This window comes from Protopterus annectens, chromosome 5.part0, assembly GCF_019279795.1.
Source record: "Protopterus annectens isolate FY-2018-M chromosome 5.part0, PAN1.0, whole genome shotgun sequence".
Lineage (NCBI taxonomy): Eukaryota > Metazoa > Chordata > Ceratodontiformes > Protopteridae > Protopterus > Protopterus annectens.
Window position 1 is genome coordinate 1,822,751,485 of NC_056735.1, and position 17,049 is coordinate 1,822,768,533.

Consider the following 17,049-nt stretch of genomic DNA (forward strand, 5'->3'; position numbering starts at 1 on the left):
CACACTGTATGCAAGCAAAGCCTGAGCACCATTGACAGCCCATCTGCAAGGAAGATGGCCACTGTCATCCCTCTACACAAACGTGAATGATGAATGGTAGTTTATGCAATGCACTGGCCCTCATTGGGGGGAACATAACACATCAGGACCAGGAGTGCAATGCAGGTTCATACTGTGCTGATAGATGACAGGGGTATGATGTGGTTGTAAAGTGGTGGCTAATGATAGGCAATATTGATGTGCTGGCTCTGTAAATAACCCTGGGCAATGTCTGAGGTCCTGTGATGTGTTCTCCTGTTTATGTCTTCCAGGTGGCATGTAGTATCAGCCAGCATATACTGCAGATGAGAATGCAGCCATCACTGATGCCATAATCCAGCACCATGTGGTGCTGTTCGTCCATAGCCGACAAAATGTGTGGACTGCCCTGTGAGAATACCTTGTCCACAGAGTTAACACCTTGGGCCACCATGGACGTACATACGATCAGGTCAGGCATCAGACAACTGACCTGATATGTTGTGCCTGACAAAGGGCTGGTGCTGTGGCCAGGGACTGTACTGCTACAGATGGGGGTCCAGCTACACAGGCCCCACTTGCAGCAACAGAGGAGCTCCTTGCCAACCTTGGGGCAGCCCCTACACAACAGCCAACACAAGAAACACAAGTTGTGGAGGTTAGTGGCGGCAACAGGCGAGGAGCATCCAGGTAAGTCCACAGTGCACATCAGTTTAATCATGTAGCAGTCATACTGTCTTCTATAGAGTATCTAGATGCATATGTCAGTTCACACTGCATTTGTGGGTGGGGTTTAGTAATGCACACAAGTGGGCATCTGTGGTGAAGGACAGCAATTTGTGTACTATCAGAGCTTATACAGTACCTGTGCAGAAAAGTAGCATTCCTCTTGTACCAATGCCAGATGTGAGTCTGCTGACAATACCTCTCCCCCATAACTACATAGGTAACTCTGGTCTGGATGTGGGACATCAGCCGACAGTGAGTATGGGATTTTCTTGCTTTGCTTCAGCAGTACCCCGGGCATGTTAATGTCATGCATGTGGCCATGCACACAACTGTTACTCTCAGCCATTTTGCAATATCTGCATGTTCACTTGTGGTGGGGTGAACTGCACTGCATCACAGTGGTCATCACAGGGGGCTATTTGCAGGAGATGTCACATATCTGTAGCATACCTCACAACCTGTCATTGCAAGAAATCTGGACAAAGACTGACAAAATGGGGGGAAGGCTCAAAACTAGGGACATATTTTATAAATTAGTGTTATACAGTGCAAATAAATGGTGTACACACACCTGTTAGAATGCCAGGTATTTGTGATATACAAAAATGAGAGTACAATAAAACATTTCCGAACCCTTCAAACCTTTCATGTGACCTATAACTTGACAATTCAATTGTAAAACAAACAAATCTGTTAGGGGAACAATTACGACACATAAAAAATATACAAGACGCTAGATGCATACGTGTGCACAGGCTGAAGCTAATACTGTGTTGAAGCAGCTTTCGATATAATTACAGAATTACATGTTCTTGGGTACACACCTGGCATCAATTACAGAGACTCTTTGATTAACAGAAAATAATGGTCAGCTGTCCTACCAGGATTATCCTAACATTTACTTAGTTGCCTGCTACAGCAACTGCCATAGTTCACATACAACTTATGAAGCAGCAAGGAGATCTCATTTGTGAAAGGTATCAGCCCAGAAAAGGGTACACACACATTTCCACAGCATTGCATATACCATTGAACACAATGAAGACAGTCATGAAATGGTGGTGAAAATATGGGGCAACAGTGACATTACATAGAACTGGACATCCCCCCAAATGTGTGGACAAGTCAAGACCCAGACTGGTCAAGGAGGCTGCCAGGAGACCTACAGCAATGCTACAGGAGTTGCAGGAATCTCTGGCAAGTACTGCTTGTGTACTACATGTGACAACAATCTCCTGTATTCTCCACATGTCTGGCCTATGGGATAGGGCTGGAAGATGGAAGCCTTTTCTCACATAGAACAACATCCAGGTCTGGTGAATTTCACAAGAAAAATACATCAGGTCTCCCAAAAGCATGTGGGGAAATGTGTTATGGTATAATGAGACCAAGGCTGCACTTTTTGCTAAAATACCAAAAGGTTTGTTTGGCACAATAACAAGATTGTGCATCACCAAAAGAACACCATCCCCATGGTGAAGCATGGTGATGACAGTGTCCTGCTTTGGGGTTGCTGTTCATGAGCTGGAAGTGGGCCTTTAGCCAAAGTGGAGGGGATTAGGAACAGTTCCAAATACCAGTCTCTTTCGGCCCAAAATCTTCATTTGTCTGTTAGAAAGCTGTGGATGGAGAGGAATTATACCTTTCCACATGACAATAACCCAAACCATACATCAAAATCCAAAAAAGAATGTCTTCACCAGAAGACAATCAACATTTTGGAATGGCCCAGCCACAGGCCACACCTACATCCAATAGAATATCTGTGGGGTGCCCTGAAGAGGCCTGTGCAGAAGAGATGGACTCGCAGTCTGACAAAGTTGGAAGGCTTCTGCAAGGAGAAGTGTACATATATTGCTTAGTCGAGATGTGCCATGCTGATACACACCTTCCCAAGAGGACTGACTGCTGTTATGAAATCAAAAGGTGCTTTAACAAAGTATTAGTTTAAAGGTGTGCACAGTCATGCAACCAGTGTACTGTATGTACTTCAACTTCTACATGTTACCCCTAACCAATGTGTTTGTTCTTCAACTGGATTGCACAAGTTATAGGTCACATTAAAGGTGTGAAATGTTATCACATGATTTCTGTGGTCTCATGTTATATATCAGACAAACCTTGCATGTTAACAGGGGTGTCTACACTTAAACTATCCAATGTAAGATTAGAAGGTTGTTAGTTTAACCGGTTCTGTTGTAACATACATGTAGTGTAGGTTTTGAAGTGTGAAACTCAAAATATGTCATTAATTAGTGACACCAGTCCTCATATCATCACAGTAATGTGTTAGACAAACACAGGACGTATGACAAACAGACCAGAAATATGAGCCACACATGTAGACATTCAGCAACACAATGCACAGTTGAGAGGTACGTTCTGTAGGAGTTGCCACTGTGCTATACAGGTGAACAGCAGTTATGGGTACATGGGTGCAGTGTGTGCTACTTGAAGGCCCATCACCTACTAACACTGCTTATGTATCACAGAGGTGTATATAAGTAGTAACATTAAGTGTAAAGGGCTGTACTGCATGATGTTGAGGGCCTGCCCAGGGTGTGTATGTAGTGGTCTGACTGTGTTGTGAATGTCACCAGTTGGCTATTGTGAGGTCTGTATAATGCCTGTCTGCCACCTCACCTGTATGTATGTTCCTGTGTGTGCGTGTGTATGCATGTGTGTGTGTGTGTGTGTGTGTGTGTGTGTGTGTGTGTGTGTGTGTGTGTGTAGCATCAAACATTATAGTGCAGATATTAATTTACATATGTTGTCTTCCCCCCAGAGGTGGTCATGGGGGTCGTAGTCCCTCCCACTCAGAATTTGATGTCAGTGTCTCTGTAGACTCTGACAATGATGATGGTCACAGTCAGGCACAAGTAGGGTTGTCAGGGGCTGAATCTCTGCCATTGGTTGGCATCCCACAGTCATCCACAATGTCCCCACACACAGTCACAATGTTCACACATGCCCCATCACCAGCAGCCACAGATGATGGATATTTGGCATGTGGTGGCATGGAACAGGCTAGTGTGGTGACTATGGCAGGTGTGAGTGTAGACACTAGCTATAGCCAGAGTGCTGGCGAGGTCCCACACAGACGGATGGACAGGGGTGCTTGCAGGAGGACTGCTGCTCATCAAGTCCCTGTCGCTAGTGCCACAGCAGATGTCTACAGATGCATATTTTGGGCTGTCATGGATACATAGACATGTATTCAGTGCAACACCAGACAAATACTCAGGGTGTTGGATGCAACTCTTCCTGATTTATGTTGCGACATATATGACCTTGTTGAGGCCACATGCCAAAATACTGAGGTCATGAATAGATGGTGGGGTGAGACCTTGACAATCCTCGACCATGGCATGTCTATGCTAGAGTATGTGATGGGAGATGGACATCAGCCACGCCACGTGGAAATAGGTCAGCACCAACATCAGCTAAGAGTCTATGGGGCCATGCACCTTCAAACTCCTGTAGTGGCAGTGATGCCAGCACTACTGAAGGGAGGTTGCTGTCCACATCATAATGGAGCAAGCCATGTGCACGTGGTCCTGGCCAGTTCCTTTAGGGACATGGATCCAGCAGGCAGCAGTCACCATCAGGAAGCAGTACTGCATCTGGCCTTGGGCCTGGTGGTGTCAGTGAGACACCTGGCAGGATCAGTTCACATGTCCATGGCTGGAGACAGTGAACTAGACATCCTGCCATGTACGGTCCACAGCTGTCCAACATACCCCTGTGTAGGGCAGCCACATGGCATGACTGTGTGCATACATACACACACACATCTGTATCACAGGCAGGTCACTGCCAGACACTGAGAGCACCCCTGCACATCCCATCTATAGGATACCCCTCCAAACACACATGATGTCAACCATATGGGCCATTCTAGGCCTCTGGCAAACCACACCACACCCTGTGCATATGATGACACCTATGCCACATCCCTGTCATCCATACCATCGATGCAGGGACATTCTAATATGGGTCTGATGCACAGGGTGAATATACTCCAGTGTAGCTATGTAATACTGTGTAAGGTGCTGTCTGCTTGCATTTGTTATGGGTACACATAAAGGCATATGTACCTTATTAGCCATGATGCATTATTGCTGTTTGTACCACGGACTTAATGTAGGCTGACATGCTGTATTCTGTTTGTGTTCCAGGTGTCTGTGTGTCTGCAGGCTGTGCCCCTGTAGACATTACCAACATGGAGTATGGCAGAGTAGAAATACACTGACCATTTCATAGCCAAGGTGCAGCTTTATATGTACATTTACCAGGTGTGTATACATGCAACAGTGTATGATGGACACTGTTGTCAGACAGTGTGATCTTGCCGTACTTCTAACCAACAATTACTTGATATCTACCACCCAAAAAGGTCAGTAGGCAAACTACTCTACAAACACTCCCTTGCCCATGCTTGGAACAAACTTCCCCTTGACTTACGTTCAATCTCCCACACCTCACACTTTAAAAATGAACTAAAAGCTTATTTTCTCAATTCCAGAACCTGCCCTTGGCATGACCCTACCTAGTCTTCCTTCCCTTTATGTACCCTCAAAAGGACCATACTTAGTACCTCATTACACCTCTCTCTCCAATGTGTCTACTATGCATTTGCACAATTTTATACAAACAAAAAATGTTCATTGTTGACCTATTGAACTATATCAATGTAAAATTGTTACTTAGCTTCTTTTTAATGCAACTATAACTTTATGCATGTATCCCAACATATATGCATTGTTTTGCTATAACTGCTATTATATCAATATTGTTTAAAATTGTACTTGTTTTAAAATGTATTACTGGAGCTTTTCTCCTCGGGTCTCCACTGAAAATGGCCACAAGCCCAGTTGGACAATCCTGGTTAACAAATGTCAATAAATAAATAAATAAATATATATATATATATATATATATATATATATATATATCCCCCTTGTCACAGACAGGTAGCCTTCAGACATGTCACCTCAGTGTTGTGTAGTACCACAGGCTCATACATACAGAACAGGTTACTGGAGTACTATCAGTAGGTCCCTCACAAGTTTAGCCATTAGACTGACCACAATAGATTCACCTGTCAGCAACTGCTGCCCCTGTCATTTCTTTCCCATACACTCAACTGTGATGCAGTTGGTGAGGGCATGCATGGTACTGTGTATGACAGGTTTGTGGTATTTTTTCCTGAGTTCACAGGGTGGAACAGGGAGACAAAATGGTATATCCTTTGCATATACACAGTAAAGACTGACACAGGGATTTGCATATAGTAACACAAACAGAGTTGGAAATAGACAGATTAGTAAACCTACATATCCACTTTAATGTACTATAGTGCTACATACACATGACATGCCCCACATAGATTATATGCATGGGACATAACCCACTACCTCTTATAACACGTAATATTGTGAATGCCTTCATGCATGGTGAGATAACCCACCAGAAATAGCAACTGGAGTCATCTATTACTCCTTCAAGCCTGGAAAAGTGATAGGGTAACAGACATTGTATCAGCATGATATTTCAGTCAGGTATGATATCTGATGCTATGTGTGTCACTACAGTAACTGTGACCTACTTGGCTTCAACATCCCACACATGGCTATTATTAGAGGACACGGACCACATGTAGGTTGCAAACATCTGGATATTCTGTAGAAATCTGTACAGATGACTGGTATAATGGTTTAACATGCTGCATCTGAGTGAGATGTCATTAACATGCTATATAAATTAATGCCATTGGGAGGTGGTAAACAGGCATGGAAAGTACACACATCAAAACTGTATAACCCACACAGAATATGATTCTCACCCAAACACACACACACACACACACACACACACACACACACACACACATATATATATATATATATATATATATATATATATACACACACACACACACACACACACACACACACACACACACACACACACACACACACACACACTTACTTGCCAGAATAGAGATTAGAACCCCTGCCTATCTAGTGACTTGCACTATAGTGTTATGCAATTATTACATGCACTACAGAGCTGACTGGGCTGATAGCTGGCCAAAGGTGCTGATAAGGAGAATGACATCAGCAGGACTGATAAAGTAGGGCATTGGGTGGGAACCTATCAAAATACTTCTTCTTGCAAATATACACACTTATACACCCACACATACATTTGTCAGATCTGAGAGTAGAACCCTGCCTATCTAGTGATTTGTACTATAGTGTTATGCAGTTATCGCACACACTACAGAGATAACTGTGCTGCCAACTGGCCAAAGATGCTGATAAGAGGAATGACATCAGCAGGACTGATAAAGTAGGGGCACTGGGTGGGAAACTTATCAAAATACTTTTTTTCCTACAAACATATACTCTTACACAAACACTTATAAACCCACACATACATTTGCCAGATCTGAGAGTAGACTCCCTGCCTTTCTAATTATTTGTACTCTAGTGTTACACAATCGCACATACTACAGAGCTTACTGGGCTGACATCTGGCCAAAAGTGCTGATAAGGGGAATGACATCAGCAGGACTGATAAACTAGGGCACTGGATGGGAAACTTATCAAAATACTTCTTCCTACAAACACACACACACACTTATACACCCATACACACATTTACTAGATCTGATAGTAGAACCCCTGCCCATCTAGTTATTTGTACTATAGTATTACGCAGTTATCGCATGCAGTACAGAACTTACTGGGCTGACAACTGCCCAAAGATGATGATAAGGGGAATGACATCAGCAGGACTGATAAAGTGGGGCACTGGTATGTGCTGTGAGTGGGAATGACCTAAAACTGTTTCACATACAAACAAACACACCCTCTCACTCTCACATACACAACTGTCACATACCCACAGTTTCCATTATTGAGATTAAACCCCCTGCCTATCTAGTTATTTGTATTATAGTATTATGCAGTTATCGCATGAGCAACAGACCTTATAGGGGTGATAGGTATCCAGTGGTACTTCTAAGGTGAATGACAGCAGCAGATCTTTTGAAGTAGGGCAATGTGAAGTGTACTGAGTGGGAGCAGTCTGGCACATGCAACTGTTTACAACTGGTATGCCACTGTCCACAGCAGGTCATCATTGTATGCCATTCAGGATATATGTGCATGTGACTCACTCTGTCTGTGTCCCCCTGTCTCTCTCTCTCTATCATTGTCTCTCTCTCATTTCCCCACATCTATGTGTGTGTGTATGCTTGACATATGTTATCTGTTGCCCATATATATGTCTGTGTATGACATGCAACAAATGCAGATATATCACATATGGGCAACCTACAGCTAGCTGAGGGTAATACTGTCTAGTGTGTGTGTGTGTGTGTGTGTGTGTGTGTGTGTGTGTGTGTGTGTGTGTGTGTGTGTGTGTATGTGTGGAGACAGTTAAGGTGTACATAGCTGTCTGTATGCACAGACAAATATACACAATACAGTTATATAGTCCGATGTGGGGTCCAACATGTCCTATAATTCTCTAAGTGTAGGAGCATGCCCAGTGTGACCTTCTATAGCTAGAGTGGAACTCTGTTACAGAGATAAGTGCACTCCAGTCCAGAGCTTTGTGTGCTACAGATATACCTCTCAGGAATACACAGGACTTTCCTCGGGGTACTGGGTTTGTTTAGCAGACATTTTCTGACATATCTGTAGTCTGACACTACAATGTATTGTGTCATTACCTAGTGCCAGACATCCTCAGATTATCACAGTGCTTTACCAGAGGACATAGGAAATCTCCAGACTCTGGACCCCACACAGTATGGGTTTGTGAAAGGTAGATCATGCCTGCTCAACCTGATAGACTTCTTCGAGTCTGTCACCAGAGCTGTGGATGAAGGCAAGGTAATTCACACAGCCTACCTAGATCTTGCCAAGGCCTTTAACACCATCCCTTACTCAGGAATCATAGATAGACTTACTAAACTAGGCATAAACCCCTATGTAATAAGATGGGTTGCCAACTTGCTCATTGATAGAACCCACACTGTGAAAGTAGCAGACTCCAAATCTGACTACCGACCAGTTACAAGTGGTGTCCCACAGGGATTGGTCCTAGGTCCTTTCCTGTTTGGAATCTACTTCTCTGAAGTTCAAGCCAACACAAAGGAACTCTGGCTGACCAGGTTCGCAGATGATTGCAAACTGGAAGCCATTACTAATTCTCCAACTGATGTAGACATTCTACAAAAAAGCCTCACTGACACCAATGACTGGTGCCAGAACCATGGCCTTAAGCTCAATGCCAAAAAGTGCACTGTCATTCCCTTTGGGAAAAATTCTGTGCCCATGAACTACCACATAGGTGGTAGTCCACTAAACACTGAAGGTGTGATAAGAGATCTGGGGGCACAGGTTGACAGCAACCTTTCCTTTGATAACCCCATTGCCACTATAGTCAGAAAGTCCTTCTATGTGGCACATCTCATTACAAAAGGTTTCTCATCCAGGAAAAAGAGGTCATAATCCCTCTCTACTTATCCCTCATTAGACCTATTATAAAATACAATGCCCCATTTGGTATGTACCTCACTAGACACCTACAACAACTGAAAAGGCCATAAAAATACCTCACTAAGAGGATCTCAGTCCTTAGACACATGTCCTATATGGACAGACTCAAAAAACTCCAGCTGTACTCTGTCTCTTATCACCTACTTAGAGGCAATCTCTGCTTGACTTACAAAGCCAGGTCTGACCCAGAGCTGCTAGATATGCTACACCTAAAGAAATCCCAATCCCTCCATGCCACATGCTCCAGGGACCTTAACTTCATTACCACAATAAACAGAACATGCTGGAGGGACATGTTCCTAACCCAGAGACTTCCCCTTACTCTGGAACAAACTTCCCATTCACATCAAGCAGAGCACTTCACTATCCCTCTTTAAGAGAAATCTTGACAAGTGGGTGGGCAATAGGAAGTTCACCCTGGGGATCACTTCAGTGGCCTTGTTTGACAGGGGCACTGGGAACTAACTTTGGGTGGCATGATGCCAGGGAATCTTCTTGGGCTAGGCTTATATAGACTCCAGGGCCATTGGCCTAGTACCCACCTATGAACCCATGAATACTAGTTGTATGATGCATAGACCAATATTATGAGGGTAGCTATGTACATTCTTGCCCAACAAAGCCAGTTGTGAGGTGTAGGTACAGCCAGTTGAGTGATGATGTGTAGTGTAAACAGTCCAGCAACTTGGTGATATACTGGCTGGGGATCTCCTGTTTGTGTGGTATCTTTCTAACCTTGATATAATCAATTCTCCGTTCTCAGTTTTTAGTAAAACTTTCAGGTAATTACTCTTTCACATTCAGGTTCAAAATGCATGTAAGACTGCCATTTTCTTATCTTTCACTGTTAAGGCCTTAGATTTGGTTCAGTTTTGAACATGGTCAGGACATACTACCATTGTTAATAAGAGAGAGAGTTTTTGTCAAGTAGAGAGCGTTTTTGTCATAGCTTGTTTCCACTAACAGAGAAGTTCCATAATCTGGAGAAATTAGTTATAATGGCAACTCAACATAGATATATTCTGGGTAAGAACTGTATTCCTTACCCTGCATAGAAGTCATACACAACTTTCTAATGGAAACCAGGAATGACTGTGCACATCTAAGTATAACCTATTCTATCTGAGTTCCTGGTAGTCCTTAGTAAAGCACTACTAAATTGTAAACAGAGGTTCAGGTACAGGCTGCTTATAAGATTGACATGTCTCTATAGGCTTACCTGCAAATCCGTATTGAAACTGACTGATCTTGATTACTCTGATATGTGCAGGAAACTGCAGTGATGGCATCCTTCCAGTGATTGAATATGTTATTTATTTATTTATTTTTTCCTGGGAAAAATGCATATTATTTCCACTTCTAGCTAGAAAAATGACAACATAGCTCAAATATGGTCTGGCCCTTTTTGACATTCACTAAATATTGAATGAATGTCTTCACTTAGCTGACTTCATAAATAAATATACACAGAATGACATCACTTAACTATTATCATAAATGCATTTTTTGTTAGAGAAGGAGATAAACTGAACGAACAATACCCCTATCAGTTTATCTGTAGTCTCTTTGTTTTATTAAGTTGGTACTGCCTACTAACCACAAGTGCTGCTTGTATTGCACTGATCATTCAGGATTGAACATGCAGAATAGTTTGGCCCTTTACTGATGACACAAAATTAAGCAAAAAGGTTGATATCACAAAATGTGCAGAAAGGGTAAGCAATTTGGAAAGACTGAAAGACGTATCAACACATTGTCATTTAATATAAACATGTAAATTTAATACAGCTAGGAAGTTGAAACCCTGGAAAGAAGTGCAGAATTGTGTACGGACACAGCTGTGTTGTCTCATCTTGTGTGGTGAGGGTTGGTGGTAAGAGGAGAAGAAGCAGTAACAGTAGGATAAACAGACCGAGGAGTTAGCTTATCTGAATTTAAGCAACCAGTGTTATGAAAGCAAGAAAGCAATCTGAGAGTTGAGCTGCATGGGATGAATGAATGAGATTCCCCAGTACAAAATGAGAGCTTATTTTTCCACTTACAGGCAGTTGGGAAGACCCGATGTACAATACAGTGTGCAGTTCTAGAGACTTTATTAGAATAACATAAATAACACAGACACTTTTGAAAAGGAGGCAACAAGACTTGTACATGGTGTGGATCATAAGGTACTAGAAGACCAAAACACTTAATGTGCATAGTCTTGAAAAAGGAGAAAAAGTACGGATATGGTAGAAACTTTCCAAATTTTAAGAGAATCTATAAACCAATGAGTCACAGATTCCCATATAGTCTAATATAGGCCAAGAGACTACAACCAGTTTCAAGAATGATGCAGCCTTGAAAAGTTGCTATCAAGTGAAAATCAGCAACAGAATCACAAATATACATGGAACAGACACAAAGTAACTGTGTGGTGATGGAAATAAACTGCAAGCAAATGGGGAAACAGAACCTACAGCTTATTTAACAGGTAGAGAAAGGAGTAGAATAGGTGCGGTAAGCATCTATACCTGCTATGAATGTGTATATTGCTGTAAATATGAAAGGTGACCATTTTCACCTAGTTCATTTCAATTGTTTTCATCTCCCTTGAAATATTACTCATACTGAATAATAAGTATTACCTTGGTCACTGTACCACATTCTCCTCAAATCCACTCAGCAAAATACTATAGATGAAAAAATCGATAACAGGAGAAAATCTTGCTCACAGCCATCACAAGATGATGTGCAGCCTTGACATTCCTAGCTTCTGTTCTGAGAGGATAGGCAGCAATCAAATTTCTTGCCAATTCCATTAAATATTTTCCAATTTTTATAATACTTCTGTTACTTTTTTTCTTAATTTATTTGTTACATGGGTGAGCTCACTGGACTCAAATATCCCTTTGCAGGCTAACCCAGGAACACTACCTAGTGAAGTAATTTACTAAGAGTCACACCGTAGGCAAATGGAGGATCAGGGAATCAAACTTTGGACCGCAGAAAGCAAGCTTTCACTATGCAGTCTTCATTGCCTCTTTTGTACTCTTCATTGTAACTGGATTGAAGAATGTGAATCAGAAAGGAGACTGATGTCACTGTTGATAATCTTAACATGTGACTCCTGTTGCTTTGCAATCTTGACTGGTTTTAGCCACTTTTTTTTTTTTTGCTTGTGTACATTTTGGGAATTATCAGGAATAAAATCAAGTTGGAAAACAACATTCATTTGTTTCCAGTTTATCCAATTAATTCTCTCTTGACTTGCAATCTAAGGAAGAATAGAACTGGGCATTTAAGTGCACGTTATTGCAAACATTTCATTTTTTGAGTTGATATAATGACTAACTTTTTTAACACCCAACTTTAAAGCACCAGAGTACCTTAGTACTAGATTTCATTAATTAATTAATTGTATAATTGCCAGGCTATTTAATGGAGGTTACTGCACACTGCAATTTGTTTTCACTTGATAAAGCTCAGGATTGCCTGAGCGCTTGTGATTTTATCTGTGACTTTTGGAATACTTCAGAAATAAAAATACAGCCTTTTAGACTTTAGCAGAGTTCCGGTTCCTTTCTTCAAGGTCGTGGATTATTCTTTGCAAGTTGTATCTTCATTATTCTAATCAACCTTGGGAGGCAGTGAATGCTTCCTAATAGAAAGCATTGGTGAGAAAATAAAATGATGGAAATAACCCTGATCCATTTCTATAAAGTCTATTAGTAGGAGCTGGCTTTCCTCCTTGACTTCGAGATGGAGTACTTATACACTGTGAAACTTCCCAGCTCACTTTAATAGATTTTATTTTTATTCTTATCTTGGCTAGGGATGCCTATTTTTGATATGACACCAGACCAGTATTATAATTCATCTGTAACAGCTATAAAACATGTTTTTTTTTGTTTGTTTTTGTTGGCATAAAGCCAACAATTTTTTAATTACAGAAGACCATCTAGTTATGGATTCTTCTTTCAGAAATGAGAAGGAAGTGCTGATCTAATGAAGGGACATACTTATAGTCACAGAGTGTGCAAGCTGAGACCACAGGGATCAAACCCAGAATTGTAAGATGAAATTCAGTAGCAACATGTAGCCTTTGCTCTGTGTTAAAGTCAGGCTAACTTGAATTTGTCTGTTATACATTTGCATTGGTAAGCGGTTTTGACACTTTAGCTATCTGTGCCCGTATTTCGGAAAGAAATCCCCCTTTCATATGCTTGGTCCTAGTGCAATAAAACTGTCACCTCTACTTCTGCAATGATTTATTTGTCCATTCCTGCATACCCAGACATGACTATACTGTTAAGACTGTCATTGTCTTTGGGTATGTTATACTCAGTTGATGTATTTGACTCCTACTTGTTCAGTATTCACCATATCCTCACAGCTTTCAATATATCGTAATTTTAACTTGTATTTAATTCATCAGTCTGACTTTAGTCAAGCTAGGTTGGTAACTATACACTCAGGTATCCCTTACCAGTGGCTTGCAATATGTACAAGATGGCCTTTAATAATGACTTATCTAAAGTCCAGTTACTTTTCTCCTAGCCACTTTAATTGTTGACCACTTAAAACAAATGCAAAGTTTGTAAAAATGCTTAAAACTTAGCTAAGTAGCATTTCTAAACGTTATTTTACTTTGTATTTGTCATTTTCAAACCAGTCTAAAATTTAGCTTATCAAACTTACAATTCTTCCTGACGATAGGTTGTTATGTTATCTTTTTCAAATGTAGCTGCAAATGTTATGGGCATCACCACAGCAGGAAGTCCTGTGGGAGACAATGGAAAACTATTTAGACAGAAAAAAATAAGGGATTCAACTCTGAATTAGCCAGTGCTGGTCAACCACGTTAATCTGTACCTATATGCTTAAAAATAATACTTTTTTTACTACCATTTTTTCATTAGTCCATGTTTGAGACACCTTATGTGTTGTAATACAACAATGATGATGTGCTGTTCTTCACACCATGCATAGAAGATTCAGGTTACAACATGTGTGGTTAACCTAATTAGCATACACTTCTGAGCAGAATACTTACCTGAGATACCCATATGCTCAATTTACTTGAATCTTTGTCTTTCCTTGTCATTTATTTACTTCTCTGATACAGTATGGAAGAAAACCACAAAACCATCAAATCTTGCTAAGACCATTATTTTCAGTTGCTGATGCCCCCCTTCTACATTCAAAATGCTACAATAAAGACAGATTGTGAGATACATCTCAAGGAATGAAAAGTATTCCAGTGAAGACATTCCACAGCTAAATTGTACAGTTACTCTATGCAAACCAGTTAATATAACTTATGGCACTTTTTTTCTTTACTAATTAATTGCTTTTTGTTTAAAATTGTCAGGTTACAGGATTTAGCAAGAAATAGTCTGCAGGCAACCAGATATATTGTCAGATTATTTGTGTAGACTCTATTTAATTATAAGCAAAGTTTTTGAAGTTCTGCTATTGCTAAACTTACAAATGAGCTTAGACCAACTTAAACAATGATATGGAAATACATCAGAACTTATGCTAGGACAATTGTGTGCATTTCTCTGAAGCTGTAGCTATGCTTAGTTATTCTTAACAAGGCTTCTTTAATTTCTGCTATGGAAAGTTAATCAACTTCTAGATGAAGGTACAGCAAAATGACTGCAACTTGCCAAACTTTGCCTGTATCAACAAATGAATAAAGAAACATTTTATGTGGGGTGCTTTATCTACCAGATATGAATCCAGCACTAGGCAACCTAGGCAGTTGCCTAGGACCCACTGGCTTGGCAGGGGGTGGGTGCTCCCAACATTTCATTTTAATTAATTAAGCAATTTAAGAAAAGTGTAATTATTTAAGCAATTTAAAAAAAATATTACATGCCTTCTTTAAGGATGCACTCATGTCTGTGATCTGTGTATTTTTAGTACAATTCACACAAAGGATGGATGCAATCACATCTATGATCTGTGTGTACATCAGGATTTGACTTCTCAAGTGTACGTTTTCTGCAAGGAATTTTCTTCATGTTTGTACTTTGCTACCATAAGCCGAGACACAAGAAGAACATTCATCAGGTATTCCTGCTGCTTTGCTTTGCTTCAATTCTTCTTGTTGCTCTGCTTTACTCCTTTGAAAGGTATGAGAGTGTGTGTGTGTGTGTGTGTGTGTGTGTGTGTGTGTGTGTGTGTGTGTGTGTGTGTCTGTGTGTGTGTGTGTGTGTGTGTGTGTCTGTGTGTGTGTGTGTATGTGTTTGTGTGTTTTGATCAAAGCTTATCATTCATTAAATAATTTTCTATTAAAAGTCAAATACAGAAGAGTCAGGAGGTATGAAAGTGATCTTGGGTGGATATTATACTAGTAGCAGGATATTATGGTATCTATTATGGAATAAGGCCACATAAAGTAAGCACAAATCTAGCGAGGGAGTCCTAAGGAATTAAGAAGGGATTCAATGAATTATTGATAAATACTATATATATGTATGCATGTACAAGCACTTGACAAGGGATATAGCTTATAGGGTAGAATAGTCATGTGAGTTATTGATCACTGATTATTTAGAGTATATTTTTATCCAGCATACCTGAAAAAGTTATGCATATTAGAGTTGAGACGATGTTACAGAATGGTCTCAAGGGTTTTTATTGTGTTTTGTCTACCGATTTCAGTAGGCAGTTGGTTTCATGTTGCATGGCCTAGTTTTGTGAATGAGTTTTCTCCAGATGACTTTCCAAATTGTGGTCTAAGTAATAATATTGGATTCATGTCGATCCATCAAAGGCAGTTTCAATGAACTCAAATAAACCAAAACCAGCTCAACTAAACCACCTACTTCTAACATTGACACATTTTTTTGACGGGGGCAAGCCCCTTTGTACTCCCCCATGTGGGGGGACACCCCCCCGGAATATATATATCAACTCCGAGGTTGTACAACAGTGGAGTAAAAGGCAAAATCTCCACTTTCGTCAAAGGAGGTTTTGTTATGCTGGCTTTGGTTTCTTTGCATTTACTGAAATTGCCTTTGATGGACTGAGATGTTACCATAATATTGCCCAAGTTGAGACCTGAACTTTGGACCTTTGAGGCAAAACAGTAGCCACCTTTCCTTCATGCTGTCGCAGAGAAAGTGTAAATATATCTTTGTAATGGTGTTACAGCAAAAAAGGTACCATGCATTGTTGCAACACTTTAACTGGAAAGTGAACTAGTCTAACAGATTTTTCAGTTTAATCCATACTTGCAATTAATTTGAATTGGAAATTTAAAGAAGCCAGTGAACCAGCAGACTTCTGGGATATGGGAGGAAATGAGCATATTCCGAGTGTAGAGCCTTAATCTTCTACACCAACTACCAGACTGCTTTGTCATCAAAGTTGATTGAAATGTCCTGAAATGGGTAATCTTGCCTTTTATTGGTTCATACATTTTGTTTCACTGCTTAATGGAAAATATCATTAAAACTACAAGGGTAGTTGCATTTTCAATGAATGTGAGTTTCAGTGCATTTTCAAGGAATGTGAGCTTCAATGCATTTTCAAGGAAGGTGAGCTTCAAGGGAAGCGTACTTTACTGTTGCTCATGCTAAGTCTGTTTTTGTTGTGCAACTACTCTGTTTAGCACATGTCTATCAATGTTTGTGCTATAGAACTTGAAAGCAGTGTTAATAGCACAAAAGTTAGCATACTTGCCTTTGGTGCAGATGACTGTAGCTGCTACTCCCACACCATGTAGATGGAT

The 17,049-nt window shown here is 40.6% G+C and overlaps 1 protein-coding gene across 1 annotated transcript in view; it reads right to left on the reverse strand.

The window, feature by feature from the left end:
* Positions 1–17,049, reverse strand: part of ADGRG7 (adhesion G protein-coupled receptor G7) — a 974,993-nt gene that overhangs the window by 191,210 nt on the left and 766,734 nt on the right. Inside the window, exon 13 of the mRNA XM_044071646.1 lies at positions 14,004–14,085. Coding sequence (XP_043927581.1) covers positions 14,004–14,085 — 82 coding nt within the window. The remainder of the gene's footprint in view (positions 1–14,003; positions 14,086–17,049) is intronic.